This window comes from Podarcis liolepis (genome assembly GCF_965112155.1).
Source record: "Podarcis liolepis genome assembly, chromosome: 8".
Classification (NCBI taxonomy): domain Eukaryota; kingdom Metazoa; phylum Chordata; class Lepidosauria; order Squamata; family Lacertidae; genus Podarcis; species Podarcis liolepis.
In genome coordinates this window covers 51,312,406-51,329,782 of record NC_139560.1, presented here as the reverse complement: position 1 = coordinate 51,329,782, position 17,377 = coordinate 51,312,406, and the positions used below count along the sequence as shown (strand labels likewise).

The 17,377-nt window shown below is 41.7% G+C and overlaps 1 protein-coding gene across 4 annotated transcripts in view; it reads right to left on the bottom strand.

The window, feature by feature from the left end:
- CDH7 (cadherin 7) overlaps positions 1–17,084 on the bottom strand; it is a 111,933-nt gene extending 94,849 nt beyond the window's left edge. The window contains exons 1-2 of one of the 4 annotated variants that reach the window (XM_083518645.1): positions 16,906–17,084; positions 5,574–5,798 (exon numbers count right to left, since the gene is read on the bottom strand). In XM_083518645.1, the coding sequence (XP_083374771.1) occupies positions 5,574–5,798; positions 16,906–17,031 (351 nt within the window). In that variant the 5' untranslated portion in view covers positions 17,032–17,084. Of the gene's footprint in view, positions 1–5,573; positions 5,988–15,992; positions 16,085–16,237; positions 16,783–16,905 lie in introns of those variants that run through there. The other 3 variants (XM_083518646.1, XM_083518648.1, XM_083518647.1) reach the window with 3 other exon arrangements.
- Positions 17,085–17,377: the final 293 nt, after the last annotated feature.

Sequence of the window (17,377 nt, the reverse complement as noted above, 5' to 3'; positions counted from 1 at the left end):
AATTTCTTCCTCATCTCTATAACAACACCTCACAAAACCTTTGAACTTCTGGTTCAAAACTATCCTTTAGACTTTTGGCACACTGTGTGCTCCCCTTCAACACTCCTTTGCATATCCACTTATTTTCTGCAAACAGTAGAGATACCCCACTCCTGTTCTCTCCTACATACAGTGGTACCTCGGTCTACAAACTTAATCTGTTCCGGAAGTCCGTTCTTAAACCAAAAACCATTATTAAACTGAGGTGTGCTTTCCCTAATGAGGCCTCCCACCACTGGTGCCCTTCCACTGTTTTGATTCCGTTCTTAGACTGATGTTCACAAGCCGGGACACTACTTCCAGTTTTGCAGTTCGTAAACTGAAGAGTTCGTAAACAGGGCTGTTCTTAAACCGAGGTACCACTGTACTTAGATACCTCCACCACCACTTCCGACTAGGATGTATTCCTTATTGATAAGTGAGATTTAGAATTCCCATCTTCACTACCAAGTGATCCCAGGGCAGAAGTGCATATCCTCAATTTTGAAAAACGGAAAAAAACAAAACCCATATCATATAACCACATTACTTTTAAAATGATTGTGGACTCTTTATCAGAAGAAGAATAGGGGGAGTATGACCCAGTTATTTTTACTTGATCTCTCAGTGGCTTCATCAAGGTATCCTTCTGAGCAGGCTTAGCAGGGTGAGTATTGGAAGCTCTGTTTTACAGTGGCTCCAATCCTACCTATGGGGTTGGTTTCAGAATATAACATTGGATGATTATCTTTTGGCTCCCTAGCTGAGGGATGCTACAGGGTACCATCTTCTTCCCAGTGCTGTTTAACACCCACATGAAGCCATTGAGATCAGTTATTAGGGGATTTGTGTTGTCAATAATCTCCTCTACTTTTCTGCAACTGATATGATTCAGTTGAGACCATGCAAACATTGCACCAATGCCTAGACTCGGTGGTGAGCTGGATGATGACCCATAAACTGACTTTGATTCCTGGCAATAGCAAGGAACTATGGGTGAATAGTTCCTGAATCCTGGATATTGGTCCACTGGATATTGGTTTTGTATGGGGTTGTACGCCCGCTGAAAGAGCAGGTTCATAATCTGGGGGTGCTTCAGCATCCATCTTTGTTGCTAGAGGCCCAGGTGACCTCAGTGGCTAGCAGTGCCTTTTTCAGCTCTGGTTGGTTCACCAGTTACAGTTCTTTTAGACAGAGATGACATGGCCACTGTACTCCATGCTATGGTAACTTGCAGTTTGGAATAATGCAATGTACTCTACAAGAGGTTGCCTTTGAAGACAACTCAAAAATGTCAACTGTTCCAAAATGCAGCAGCCAGATTCCCCCCCCCCCATGTTCCCTGGACATAACACCTGGTTTAAAACAGCTGCAACTGGTTGCCAGTTCATGTCACGTTAGTGCTCACAATAGTATTTAAGATCCTATGCAATACAGGCCCCAAATATCTGAACAACCAGAACCTACTGTATTGATCCTCATGGGTGCTGAGATTGACAGCGGGGCCCTTTGGTAGTTCCTCTGCCCTGAGGTTTAGGGGGTGGCAGCCCAAGAGAGGGCATTTTCTGTGGCAGCCCATAAGTTGTGAGACTCCCACCCCACAGAGATGTGTCTTGCATCTTCATTATACAGCTTCCGGCAAAAGCTGAAGACGCGCCTCTTTACCCTGGCTTTTGACACCTGAGGATGTATTAGGGACCCACTTTAATTTTGGTGATTGTAAGTTGTTTAAAACTGTTTTTACTATCATGTGTCAATGCTGTAAGCTGCCCTGGGACCTTAGGGTGATGGGCCAGTAACTAATAATAATAATTATAATAGGCCTGGTGCTTTAATTCTGATTTCACCCAGTGATTTTTTTAGTTCTGACTTTCATTCACTACTGACAGCTGAAGTCCTTCTTCGTAAAGTATATCTCAATCTGGCTACATAAATGGTATTCTTTTAAAGAGGCATTTCTTCAAAACTTGGTGAAGTCAGCGGTGTTCTAACAATAACCACAATGGGATCTTGTACAACACAACTCCTTCCTGGGTTCCTTGTACGATCTCATTAGAAACATCTTGTTAGGATGCACCTGTCAGTGATCTGCAAACCAGTAATAGAGATCCTGTGTATCTGGGGATGGGGAAAAGGGTTTCTTTTTTAAAGATGAATCCTTTCTTCTAGTTAGAGAGATAGATTCGTAATAAGAAGACCAGGGAATAGCTGTTTGTTTTCATCTATAATCATCTCATTATAGGCAATTTTAATCACTTGCACTTAACAATCAGTTGCACTTAATAATGATCAGTCATTTGAAATGCTATTTTTATCAATTTCCCTTGATCAAATAAATAGAGACTTGCAGTTTTTTGGGGGGAGGGGGAGTCTATACACATGCACACACATGCTATCCAAACTTCATCTCCATATCTCTCCTATTTCTTCCCCACTGTCTTTTGTCAGTCTGTCACTAAAGGACTACAGAACAGAGATATGACAGCAAATCAGGGATAGTATATTCAATCACAATCAAAGTCTTTGGAAAAGGCACACCATAAGCCTTACAGAGAAAGTGATGGCCTAGAGCACAGTGTATTGTCAGAGGCCTGGAAGCACTTTAGAGCTGTGAAAGGTGTGGCAGGGGCAGCGGGGGGAATAAGTATCTGAACTGCTGTCTTGATGAGAACTCTGCCTGGCGCTGATTACCTTGGGCAGAAAAGATGCTTAAAACCAAAGTAAAGAGAAACAGTGCTTGCCACATGTGCTTCATTATGATGATGCTTTGGATGGAACACTACATTTTGATCAGGAGGCAGAACTAACAAAATCCAGGTATCTGGAACTACCCTATGTGCAAAGATAGGATTTCACAGTTGCTGGACTCCAAAAACCAGTTTGGGCAGCTGAAGTTAGCATAAGCATAATCAGTGTGCAGAGATTATTCTACGTCCTTCACCACTATTAAAACTTTGCTAAGCAAGGTGCTGAACATAAGAATGGCCTTTCTATTTGGACCAAGCCCAGCATTCTGGACTTATATTTACTGAAAGATTATATAATAGAATTGTAGGGTTGAAAGGGACCACAAGGCTCCTCTAGCCCAACCTCCTGTGATGCCAGAATATTTTGCCCAACATGGGGCTCAAACCCATGAACGATAGAGCTACCCAAGCATATGATAGCTATATAATCCAGATCTGGAAGTGAATCTGATATTTACAGCTTGGGCACATCACACCATTGTGAACTGACTTATTACCCTGCCAATGATCTGAATATGGGAACTTTGGATTCAGAGGGAGGCAGGTAAGAAGGTAATCTGTCCGTTTTAGGTTCCAAGTTTTACTTTAGAAATTCTGGTGGAAACTGGGAGCTATTGAAATGCCGAGCTCATTGCTTCAGGAGAATTTTTATCAGTATTCTGTCCAAAGCAAATAAATTAAAGAACATTAGGGTTGCATGGTTAAGCAGTCAAACAAAATATGGAAATTCCCATAATATGGTTGCATGCACATCTTTAGCTCTGCCTGCCTGTGTACATGGATTTCCATACAGACTTTAATTACAGTATTTCTCAAATAATATAACAGTGTGTGATATTTCTCCTTCTCCTTCAGCTTCAGACACACATGCACAGAATCCGAGAGTGCCATTCGCTATTATTTGTATGCCAAACAATCCCCACTGAAAAACAAAAAAGCACAAAGTAATCCATTTTCACCCAGCATGCTCTACAATAACAACAAACATTTGCAGCTCGTCTGCTTCCAAGTCACCTACCCCTTCCTAAATATTGCCAATGTATGTGCAATCAGCCAAATGAGCTCAGCAATTAAATGCTTCATTCCCTACTCAAGCTAAAAGCTGGTTCATAATGCAGTATACCTGCCACAGTTCCACCTTTTTTTTAGCTACTGTGATTGCAGGAACAACTAAGGCTGCCAAGAAGTTGTGTATGTGCATTCATGGAGAGCTCAGCTCGTGCATTATGTTTGCCTTCCCCAACATGGTGCTCCCTCAAATGCTGATGGACTCCAACCCCACCTGCACTAGCCAACATGGCCAATGGTCAAGGATGATGGGTTCAACATCTGGAGGGCTGAACATTGGAGAAAGCTTTCTTATGTTATGGTTTGGTATGAGAGAACTAAATGGATCCTCAGGTAATGTGTGAACTGTGGAAATGGAACAAGTATCCCAGAAACAGCAAGAGGTTTGTGGACAACATCACAAATCCATGGGGGCAGGGAGAAAGTGGTGCTGAGCAAATGTGATGTGAAGCAATTAATTGGAAGCTACTGAAATACCAAGCTCATTTCCTCTGAAGAATTCTTACCAATATTCAGTTCAAAGCAAACAAATTAAATGATGTTATTCAATTGCACAGCATGGGGGAAAGACATGAGGATGCAACTCTGGTCTTTGCATCTATTACTTTATCCAGTGATGTTCCTTAAAGTGCTATCCAAAAAGGTCAATTCCATAAGAAAAGGCAAATGCTTGAAAATCTAATAGCTGTAAAACAGCCATTTAAACAATCTGTTATTCCCTAAATATAAGAACATAAGAAGAAGCCTGCCTATTTAGTCCAGTATCCTGGCTCCCTCAGGAGCTAACTAGAGGCATCCGGGAAGACCATAAGAAGGGTTTGCCTCATTGTTCTTCCCTAACCACTAGTACTGCTTCTTATCCTGGAGGAATCATACAGCCATTGTGTTTAGTAACTCTATCCTCCATTAATATAAGTAACCTCCTGCTTTAGGGAATCTTAATTATCTAAACAGCCTCATTTCTGGAAATAAAGAAATCTTATTACAAAACTGAATCTATATATTATGTACTAAGAAATCTAACTTCTGATGTTTTTCTTCTCTGATTCTTTCATATTACATTGTTTAAGACTGGGATCCTTAATTCAACATTAATTCAGTGACACCTCTGTATATGATTGCACTGTACATCCCCCTTTAAAGTCATCTAAATTGGTGGTCATCACCACATCATCTGGAAGTGAATTCCACAGTTTAACTATGGTTCAATTCCTCCCAAGGGGAGGCTTCAGAAAGCTTAGAGGCAGATTAGTGTAGAACCCCAGAGGTAACCAAGCAAATGTAATTTTATCTTCCAAGTCAGGCTTTGAAAGTGGCACTTTGGGAAACATAAGACCTTTTGAGACAGTTTCTGCTCAAGCCAAACACTTTTATTTTCCATTAAGGCCCACAAACCCTTGCAATTGCTTTCCTGATCCCACTGGCCAAGGGGCCAAGCATATTTCACAAAAGGTTCAGTGTCACTGTCATGGATACTAACAGTAGTGCCAGAGGTACCAATGGGGCTGAAGACTTTACACAGGTCTACCAGTGTGAGTGAAAATGGAAAGGTAGCAACAAACAAGAATCACACTTGAGGGATTTGTAGCATAAGGCCCAAGTCCTCTGAAATAAATGAATCTTACTTCCAAGTAGAAGTCTCTTTACCACAACTTATTCTACAATAATTCATGATCACAGTTTTAGTGGCTTCTGACAGACAAGTATCTCTGCCATAGGACATTTGATCAGATCTCCTACCTTTCCTACATAGAGGGGATCATTTCCCATGTATTCCTCCAGCACGAAGAACTGATTCCACACCCAGCTGCGTTTGGTTCGTGATCTCCCAGATTGGAAATAGGGCTTTGACCTGGATCTAGGGAGTTCTGTTTGACTCATCCCAGAAAGACAGAGGAAAAGCGCTATTATCTGCAAAAAATGGCAGAACTCCACCTTGCCAAACTTCATTTTTTCTTCTTCTCCCTGTGTGAGGAAAATAAAAAATAAAAAACCTTGACAAGAGAGAGTGGGCACAGTTCCAGTTGGCTTAGTAGCTGTAGCCTCCAGCAGGATGTCAGCTGGGAGTCCAGAGATAATAATTTGTGGAGTGTTCGATTAAAAAAGGTCTCCACTACTGAATAGCCTTCACAAGAGAAATGGTGTAAGAGGCACCTATAAAGGAAAAACAGAAAAGAACTGTTGTCAGAATTATTTCTTGGTAAATTACATTTCTTTCAGCTTTCATTTGCTACAACTTGTACTTTACATTTTGCCCACCAAAAGGAAGTGAGATGCAATATTTTGTCATTCTAGGTGCTTTTTCCTTTGATTACTGTTATTGAGCAATGGCTAAGTGTATCTATGTTTGAGAAAGAGAAAGACTGAGAGTATTTCTTTTTACTAGCAGAGAGCCTGTCAGGATTATGTCCTGAATTTAGGAATGGCCTCTACTGCCCCTTGGCAGTTCTAGTGAACACTTTGCAGGTGCAGTGAAGAAGGGCCTCTGAAGAGGCATGAACATGATATGGCAGGACATCTACAGTTTCTAAGATATCCTGGTCCAAAGCCATTTAGGGCTTTAATGGTCAAAACCAGCACCTGCAGTATGAGACTTGGAAGAAGGTAATTTTGGGTGGGTAGTTGACTCCTTGGCCTGCAATCCTCTGCCATCAGGAAAGAGTATTTCATCCCAGAGACATATACTTTCTAGGCTGGACACATTGGTAGTGACACCCTCTCAACTATTTCTAAGCACATGCTGCTCCTGCAATGTTACAGTAATGTTATACCAATGTCACAGGCAGATGCTCTGCCACTAATATTTAGCATCAGGGTGCTAATCCTATTGTTTTACAACAAGAGCTGTAAACCTAAACATTATCACAAGGAAATCTATTTCAGCGGATGGGAGCTGACACCTGAGTAAACATATTTAAGATTTAAAATAAAGTATGTGGTTAGTTGCCATTGTGCTGTATTCTTAAAGAACACAGTACAATGTTGGACCTTGGTTGAAGTAACATACAAAGCACATGGCAGCCTTGAGACTGTCATTATATCTCAGCCTATATTACTACCCTGGACTGTTGATAAAATAAAATGGAGGTGGATTTGGGGTGATACATATAACACTGTAAACCACTGAGCGAAAGGGTGGCATGAAAATATAATACAGAAATGAAGCACTTGCTTTTTCTTGGAATAGCTCCATCAACTTTAGTACCAATTAGTCAACCAACACATGCCTCCTTTGTGCAATGTTTGCGATGTGTCTGTAATATGCAAATAGTCTGTAATGCAATATGGTGGCTTCAGGTGGATGGAACATAGTAACCTAAGCAACCATTTGTTTTATAAAATGTGCCCCCTCTCTCTGCATATGCTTCTCAAACCTAACTCAAAGCAGGTATCGTATTCCTTTCAATGATCCCTTTATTTTCCTATTTTCCTTTTTCTTTTTATAGCATTGTTATGCTATATGGCAAGTTGAATGTTTAGAACTTCTCTCAAGTGGAATGATTATATTGTAGGGTTTTGTTTGTTTGCTTGTTTGTTTTTGGCAGGGGTAGCCAAAGTGAGGTAGCCAAAGTAATGCTCTCCAGATGCTGTTTAACTCCAGTTCCCATCAGTCCCATCAAGCAACCGTCAGGGATGATGAGAACTGTAGTCCAACAATGTTAAGAGGGCAACAGGTTGTCTATCCCTGCCTTAAACAGTAAGTGCTAGTTGGCAGGCCAGACCAGGCCCAGAAAGTATCAAAAAGCAAAAGCCTAACCAGGGTGCTGTTGATTTAATTATAGCACGTTTGGATGCCTTAGGGGCAGGGACCAGTTCTGCTCCTCTAGCTGTGGAAGTCACATAGGAAGCAGGTGTGGCTGTTGATACTCCAGTGGCCCCAGCAACAGGTGAAGCATTTGCATCCCAACAATGGAATTGCCCAGGGTGGCATTCACAATCTTTCAGTTCTTTCAGCTGTGATGCTCCTTTGCAATACTCTTCAAAAGGTACACAAGAACCATAACACAAATAAAAGCATTTCTGATTACATTTCTGAATCCATTTAATGCCTTTTTATAGTACTTCCTTATAGCAGAAGGTCTCTGCTTAAGAGGCTGGTGTGATAAACCACAACCCAAATGTGTATGCTAACTAAGCAGTAGCAATTTATAAGTCTTCCTACTTAAAACATCAGTGCTTCATTCTGTAAGGCAGAGAGAGAGAGAATATATTAGGTTAATGATCCCAATAACCTTAAAATACCAGGTTGGGCAGGAAGAAATGCTGGGGGAAGATTTTGCTTCTACTGAATCACCAAAATATTAAACTGCCATCAGCCAATCAGTCAGCACAAATGTGTGAATGGTTATACATATACCAGTTATGGAGATCAACATGAAAATGATATCAAAAGTTATATTACTGATATGATAACTGCAGCAATTGTTGGCGACTTGAAGCTGAGAAACAACTAACATCACAATCACCAAATGATGAGTCATGTTGGATCCCTCCCCCCGCCCCGGCCACCCCACTTCTAAACACCTCAGGCAATTATTCAGCAACAGAGAGGCAAGTTGGCAGTTGTTAAGCCTATCATGGATTGCCAATAGTCTGGCCTTTCACTTGCAGTGTCTATCTTTTAAACAGAATGATGAAATCAACCTGGAGTTTCTAATTAAACCACAGCTTTAAATAAGACTTCACAATTCAACACAAAAGAGATGTCACTTTGTTTCTTTCCAACTAAATTCATGGGTAAACACTGAGATGTCTTTAAAAAGTGCAAGAATGAGGGTGACTCAATTCAGATATCATAACAAACTATGGACTGCATTAATAAAGGTTATTAAGCTATGGTTAAACGTCCAAGCATACAGGAAAATTGTGATTTTTTATTTACAGTTGCTTCTCTGCTTTTATGACTTCCGCCTTTGTTTTCCATTTGCTCAGTGCTTCTGTTTCTATAAGGTACCTTGTCCAACAGCCACAACTATAGTTGCAATTATAGTTTGTCAATTCAGGTACAATAACAAACCATAGTAAACACAATATACAAACCATGTTGTTGTTTTTATTATACTTATTTCCTGATGGGTCTCAAGATGCTTTTGCAAATCTATTTCAAATCATGTTTGGTTTGCTGGCTGATAGAAGCCATGGTTTGTCCAGACATCCTACCAAACTATGATTCAGTTTCCCTAACCTTGACATGGTTTAACGGCTGAACAGTGCCTGTTTCTGCATTCTTCCATTACCGTTCTAACCACACAGATCCAGCTTAGTTGTAGTAGCCATCTGATATTGATAAACTGTCAGCTTCCTTCAGAGAGGCAACAGATTGTTATTTAACAGGGATAAAAATACCAGCTCAATTTTCATAAGAAATGTCAGTAAAACATTTGCAATATGTTAGGGCCTCTTTTCAAAGCACTTTGAAATGTCTTGCTCCCAGGAAACATTTATACTCGAGGATTGCCGTAACCTTTATTGTGACAAAAAAAAAAGCTGCTATCCTTTCCTCTAAACCTGAAGAAGAGCGTGAAAATTGCCATGTGGAGAGCCACTATAGTCCAAAGGCACAGCCATAAGCAGCAAACAGTCAAGAGCTTACCCACAGCCACCAGTGTGGAGCTATCAGAAACAAAGGGCTGCTGAAGGAAATGGCAGTCTCGTGTCGTTGCTTCCCCTCCATGGCATGTGTTTTCCAGTTACATCATATCCTGACATAATTTTGCTAAGCATTAGCACCGCTTCACTTTATTGGCGGTGGCTGGCAGGGAACATGCAGTGTAAAGAAATCAGGCTCTGATGTAAATTGAACTATATATTGCAAAGGACATGGGGACAAATATTGCAACGTTTTGGCTGGCAGCCCTGTGTTTATTATCATGGCTGCATAAACACTATATATTTAAACCACATATTGAAACCCCCAAAGAGTCCTGGAAACTCTAGTCAGTGTTAGAAACTCATATACAATCTAATCACTAAATGACGCCTTAAACTTGGGTTACGGTCGCCACCATGAAATGTCTGAGTGCTGTTTTTGTTCGTTGTTTTGCAGTGGACTTTATTGTTGCTGCTGCTGCTGTTATTATTTTCATTTCTACGGTGCTTTATGTTTTAAAGAACGAATCTCAAAGGGGTTTACAACACATGAAAACATCAAATAAAACAATCTCTGGAATAAAACAAATGCAAGTTTCAATGAAAATATTTCAGGTCCTTCTCTAAGTGACACTTTGTTTTCCCCAGTCGTCAACCTTGCATCTAGAGATCGCCACCTGGTTGCAATTGGACCTGTGTCATTTGCAAAATGCATCTGGTGACTGGCTAATTTTGAGCACTGACTGTAGTTTAAGGGTGCTGGTTCCCAGGATCTGGTGGTGGATGGGGGGTCATGTGTTTTAGACGTGCGTTAAATATGGTGTGTACACATTACATATATACTATCACCGTGGCATAGTAAGAAACCTTGCAGACCTTTTCATGGTAACAGAGGTCATCAATAACTCCCCTTAGCACAATGCTAAATATCTAAAAGAAGAGTTATACAAAACCACCAGAACCTTGAGCCAGATACAGTCTTGGAAAGGGGGCATCTATGCAGTTCTGGTGTCAGATCCACAGGGAGTGACTTTTGGGGGGGATACCTGAAGAAAATAAACAAGTGACTAACCCTGGCCAACAAAACACTGGCATCGTTTGCAGGAAGCCCTCATTATTTACCCATTTTCAAGTGGGTTGAGCAGGATGTTTCATTGTTCTAATTATTTTTGTTCAGTTAAGTGGCAACACATTTTTCCAACTGGATAGTTTACTTGCTTTCGTCTTAATGGCTGTTATTTTATCTGCACAAATTCTTTACTTTTATTTCTTTGCCTTTCCAGTCTGTTTAACACTGCGGTGTAGTAAACTTCTAAAAAAAGGGGGGAGCAATATCGAGTTTATAATATCCTTCCATTCTTGCAGAACAGTCAATTATTTATTAAATATACTTTATCCCCTGTTTCATATAGAAGTATGTACTAAAGCTATAAACACACAAATACACATTACTGAGCTATATGTATGTGTCGGAATAGGCATCGTTTCAGGATCATTTACTGTACAAAGTCGTTAAATATCATCACAGCTTTCATATTACTGAAAGGCCTTTTAACTGCCAAGGCATACATTCAAGGCTTGTGTTTGTCAGCTTCAGCAACTAATATTACTACCACTGAAAGCAATAAAGAGACTGCACCTTCCTCCTACGATTTAGGTGTCATTTGTGTCATCTCTGCTTCAAGGAGTAAAGTACTAAGTGAAGGAGAAAGTGACTCAAAGATTTTGTTTTAAAATGCACTTGTCTCAACCTTGAATGTCTTCGGAATGCACAATTGATGAACGGGCAAAAAGAGCTGGAGGAAAAATTATTTGCAGTTGCAATTAGCGTATATGTTAAACATCTAATTATAACTGAAGATCAAACAGTTCAAAAGGGTTTTCTTTTAAAAAAAACCACAAGTTCTATTAAAAACTCTATTTTTAACTCTAATTTGAAATATTTTCATTTTTTATCACTGCAGCCCATGTACTGTGAAAGAACTCAGCATTTTAATTCAATAATCTCTATACAAAAACACAGAGAAGCATATTCTCTGGTTCTTGGTTTTATATTGGGATAGGATACTGTAATCATGTATATTTTACAGAAAGGGTTTTTTAAAAAAAATATTAGTAATGAATGACTACTAAAAATCCACTCCAATATGTTTTAACACACATATTTAGTTCACTAGCCTGTTGAGGTTGTTTTTTAATTAACAGTTCTTGCTACCTGCATGTAACCTTACGTGTCCCATTGGGAAAGATATTGTATTCTAAAATATAGTGGCAAATAAAGTTTCACTTAATTTTTTTTGCACCTGATCTCAAGTACATTTGCTTGGAAATAAGCCTCACTGACTCTATGAAACCTATTTCCAAGTAAACTGATTTTTAAGGTTCCAACCGTAATATATGGAACACAATGCCCATATACCGTGACTGCAAACACAGTTACATGAAAGTTACAAAGACTTACTTCCAATAAACTGCCTTTAGCAGTGAGCTGTGCTTCACAGTGTGCATATATGAGCAGTCATTATAAACAGTTAACTATAGCATGCGGCCACAGATTTAGACAGGATGCATAAGATTTTCCTCACCTCTAAAAATACTAATTATTATATTTGACTACAAATATGATCAGCACCATGATAGCAATAATTGCAATTCTAATTCAGTTAGCTGAGATGTCATGAATGAGTGAGCTTAACAGTGTTTATTAACATGGGCAGTATTTATATAGCAATTAAACTTTTGGGAAGTGGCATGTTCTTTTCCTTCCCTTACCTGACCTTTAGGCACAAATCCATCCTTTCCATTTACATCCCAAAGCCCACTTCACCCCAACTCTCGATCTGCCATTTTGGGGGAAGACTGATCTTCTGCACGAGGCTTTGCCCAATCAGTATTTTTCTCCTCTATTCCTGACCTCCACGCGACACGACCACCAATGTATTCCTGTTATAACTTACAGACCCATAGAAAGGCAGCTTGCTCTAAGAACTTTCCATATCTTATCCATGTCATCCACAGGGCAAGAGTTCTCCATTGCAAGGTCATGTGCAGCCTTTTAATGCCCTCAATGCTCCTTTCACATCTATTTCCCATTTTCTTAATGACTTTGGCTTCTCAGCATTATCGCACCGCCCAGTTGTTAACCCTGATTCTTACTTTCCTTGGAAACAACCCCGATATGGAGCGCAGACAATGGCAACTGGAAAATTATACCCCATCTAGGTCAACAGTGCAAGATCTATCCCTTCATCTTCACACTACTCCTCAGTCTTTCAATCAAGTAACGCTCTGTGTGTTGTGATAATTCCACCATTGACTGCTACCCCCAGAGTCTGAACTACGACCCCTTGAATACTTGTGGAAGCAGCAGGTCTGCCCCATGATAGCTGATCGGCTATAGCTACAGCATTTACAATTTGTCATTCTGTTTCACAAACCCACAGGGAAAACCAAATTGCTTTTGGTACAACATCTAAGTCCGCCTCCTGTGGGCTTTCAAGCATAACTGCACACCCCTCTCCAACCTTAAAAGAGAAATGTTCAATTTTTCAGGCATGTTCAATGCACCTTTGCTTCATGGACCCTAAGAAGGTGTGGAGGGAATGGAATCTAGGTAGTTACAGCATACACCACAATTATAACTAGATTGTGATCCATATTACAACTGCTGACCCAGATGTTCTCAAAGACAGAAGCTGTCTTATTGGGAGAAGTATAGGAGGGTTCCCTTAAGAAGACAGTTCTCTGAAGCTAAAGGTGGCTTGATTATATGCATTCAGTTCCCTGTATTAACTATTAAACTTGGCTAAATAGTCACAAAGGAGTGAAAACATATATGGCATGCTTCCTGGTATCTACATCCAAGGATCATGCACTGGTCCAAATATACAGCCCTGCTACATTGAACTAAGTCCCAGTTCTTCAAACTCACAAGAAATGACTTGACAAGTTTGCAAAACAAAGAAAAGGCATACTTCTGGGTATGGCATGGTTTTCTGTAAGGACTATATACAAACAAACAAAAGTGATCATGATTCTTTACACAACGCTCAAGAAACAGGACTAAAGTGTATGAAGTTTTTACAACTTTTTAAGATGTGTGTTTGAATTTTACAACATGAAGTTGAGTAACCCAACCCATTTTCCTAAGGTTTTCTCAAATGAGCCTATGATATTAAAATGAGCACATTATTCCAGTCAAATTCCCCTAATTCTCTTTCTTTCTTAAGATAAGTGGAGAGGGAAATCATTTCAAGGGTGAAAAAGAAAAAGCCATTCCATCATTTGGAGCACTTTATCCAATGATAGCCTCCTAAAGTACTGCTTCCCCTGCCTGCCTCAACACACGCACACACATGAAGTTTGAGCTCTTCTGTCATGCTTACATTTGTCTTCCATTGAGGACAAAATTTCAAGAATTCCCCCAAATGTCCATTTGGGGAAAGAGAGGACAGACTGTTTTTCTATGCTATTTCTATAGCTAAAGCAGAGGTTCAGGAATCAAATCCAGGACTCAACTCTGCCTTTGTTTTCATTTCCTTGTCAAGATTAAGACATCTCCATATACAGAAGGGATTACTTTGTAGCAGCTCCCTCCCTGCAAAGCCACTATGTTCCCAGAGGAGGCACTCCTGTATTGCTGCTTATAGCTCCACATTCACACCACCTATCTTTATGCACCCCTTCTCAGCAAGGCTCATCTGATGCCTTACTGTCAGGAGAAAGCAGAAGATAAGTCTGGCAAGAAAGCACACATGAACAAATGGTACCTCATCAGCTAAAGAAGACAGTTGAGAAGAAAATGTTACTGCAATATCTGGTTGTGAGATAGACAATGGACTCTTACTTCATCGTACGCTGTGCTAAGAGTTTCTCAACTCCAGATCACTCAAAAGTTGAAAATAAGCAACTTCCATTAACTACTTACATTTTTGAATACTTTGGGATAAAAAAAATCTTCTTCACTCAAAGGATGTTGACTCAGGATGAAATAAACATGGTTTTCTATAGGAATAGCAAATATGCCCAGCCCAGCGGCTGACTTTTCTAAAGGTTAAACACATGCATGCACCAAAGACCTAGGCTGCAGGTTTAAGGCATTGAAAACAAGACGTCAAAATGAGGACCATACTTCTTAGGCAAAAATGGCCATACTCTAGGATGTATTGCAGTTCTACAGATGCTCTGCAGTTACCCTCTTACACACAAGGAAAGCAGAGCACTGTGGTTCTATCAGCACAGGGAGACCTAAAGAGTGTCATTGTTAACACCATCCCCCTGACCTATAAGCGGTACTTAATTAGTTATAATCTTTCACTTTTTAAAGGTACAATGTCCTCCAATTAACCCTGAAGACCTTAAAAGTTTTTGCAGAAAGATGATCACTATTAAACACTGGATGGTGCTGTGTCCCTCGCCCCCTTATCTTAACCAGCTTAAGCCTTCCATGTGTACTTCTAGCAAAACCTGAAAACTTTTGGTATTCGCATAGGAATATCCTTACTGGTTCAGATCATCATTCATCCATCTGTAAGTCCTGCTTCTGTGTCTAATCTCAAGTATTTTCTGTTCATAGGAAACCTTGATCAGCTTATTTTAATTCCAAACAAAACATTGATCAATTAAGCTCTATTTCTGTCAGCTGATTTTATTTACCTATTTGAAATGTTGCTACTCTTTATGAACAGCACAGGCCATACACATTGTACTCCCTCAGGTACTCACACCTTGTGGTGCTTTAAAAGTTAGACTTGGGAGGTTTTGAACTGAAGACAAAGCTCATCTTCAGACACAGATTTCAAAGGTAAATCATGACAGCACAGCAGGGAAATACTTTTAAAGAAACCCATAGTTATTTTTTTGCTAAACACCCTGAGTACTGCCATGCCAGTTATTATCAATCGTTGCTGGTATTTATGTATCTGCAGCTTTACAATTTATATTCTGACTGCCAGAAAACAACCAGACCCCTCAATACCATTTCCTACCACTGACCCGTCAGGATATCTGGCTACCTGACATATTAGCACTCACACAAAATCCCAGAATCCAAATGTCAAGAGAAAAGCTAGGTTGTTGTCTTTTGCAAAAGATGAACATATCTGACTTTCACTAAAAGGCATAAATGGAAAGGACACCTAAATTCATCTACCATCAAAATTAGCACAATATAGTCAGAGGGGTGCCTACAGTAGCCTATATATCATTACCAAGAGGGGTTTTGGTTGTAATTGGTGGTGGTGGGCTGCTTGTGTCATCCTAGCAAGGTATAATTATATCCAACAAAGCCTTAATATTTTTATTTTCCAAAAGAAAGAAGGGAGGGGGAGAGAAAGGACAATATGTCCTGTTAGATGAAACAATGAAGTCAAGAGTGTCATTTCAAGTCTGCTTTGACTCCAAGCACTTTCTATCAAACAGGGCTATTCTTCCCAACAACTGAAAAGGATTAAAGTATCAACAATTCCATTTGCGGAATAAAAAAAAGCTTCACCGACCACAGTCTCTCCCCCCCCCCCTTCCTTAAACCCATCCCTAACAAAAGTCATCCTGAAGGCAACAGGGACTCACCTGACATCACAAAAGGAAGACCTGAGCATTAGACAAAATGTCCATTTTACTTTATCGATCAGCAGGACGTTTGATCAGCTAGGCAAGCAGGGCAAAAAGCCAAATCTAATTTACAAAAAAAGGAAAAAAGAATCGGGGGTACACGCACGCACATGCACACGATGGAGGTCAGCAGGAGCCAGTCACACACCGCAGAGGGAACCTCACTAAGTGCATGCTAATTAAAAACACGCTCTCACTTCCACCTTTGCAAAAACTGCGAAACAACCTGGCTTCCAAAGGCTGGAAACGACAGAGGCGCGCGGAGATCTGCCTGCATCACTAGCCTTCCAGTCCACAGCATCAGTACCAGCAGCAGGCAGTAGGACAAGCGCAAGGTGGTAGCAGTTTAGCTCTCCAGCAAATTGCATGGGGCGACGGGGAGGGGGGATGGGAAGCTTTGCCCCCTCCCTTGCTTCCTTTTGCAAGAGTAGCTGGCTTCGTCCCAGCTGCCTACGTGATCTACCTCCTGAGCCATTCTCGAGCCGCTTTCTTTCTAAGGGTCCTTATGGGGAGTTTGTTCCCCGCGATCATATCTTGCTATCTATGGCATCGACTGGTGGGAGGGCGAGGGGAAGAGGCAGCAGAAGTCCGCTCCGGGTGCCTTTTGCAAGCTCGGCGAAATCGAGCATTTCTCCCGGGGAAGCCTCTTTGCCCAGGCAGCGTCTTTGCCGCCAGCGAGCGACGCGATCGGCGAGGCAAACTTCGGGACGCGATCCCCTCGCTCGCCCGTCTAGCCGCAGAGCGGCAGCTGACTTTGCCCCGGGACTCGGGAGAAAGGCTTGCGAAGGAGGAAAATGCGAAGAGGGAGGGGAAGGTGGGGGGAAATTAACCCGCCGCTTTCCCTGCAATTGCTCTGACGATGCAGCCTTACCTGCTTATTCCGCGCTGCTTCCTTCCCCGCGCGTCTCTCTCGCCTCGCAGCCGCCGAGCCAGAAGCCTTTAATCCAAGCGGGCCGGCGCTGGAGCGGCGAAGTCCTGGCCGCCTCTTCTCGACCATGTGCCCGGGCTCCGCTCGAGAACTTGCTTCGCCTAGGCGAGCGGCTTAGCTTCGGGCGGACGCCGACACAGGGGGTTCCCTCCCCGCCAATCGGAGCCTGCCGAGAGGCCGCGAGAGCCAATGAGCGGCGAGGGGGGTGCTCCTGCGGCGCCGGGCCCCGCCCCGCCCTGCCCAATCGGCGCCGTCCGCCCGAGCGCGGCGGTTCAGCGGCGAGGAGAGCCCCGTTTCCCCGGCCGATCGCGAGCGCTGCGCGCCTTGCCTTCGCCCGCTCGCTCGCTCGCTTGGAGAGAAGAGGCGGCCGCGCTTCCTGCGCCTCGACTGGCGATGGAGAGAGGAAAGAGATCCA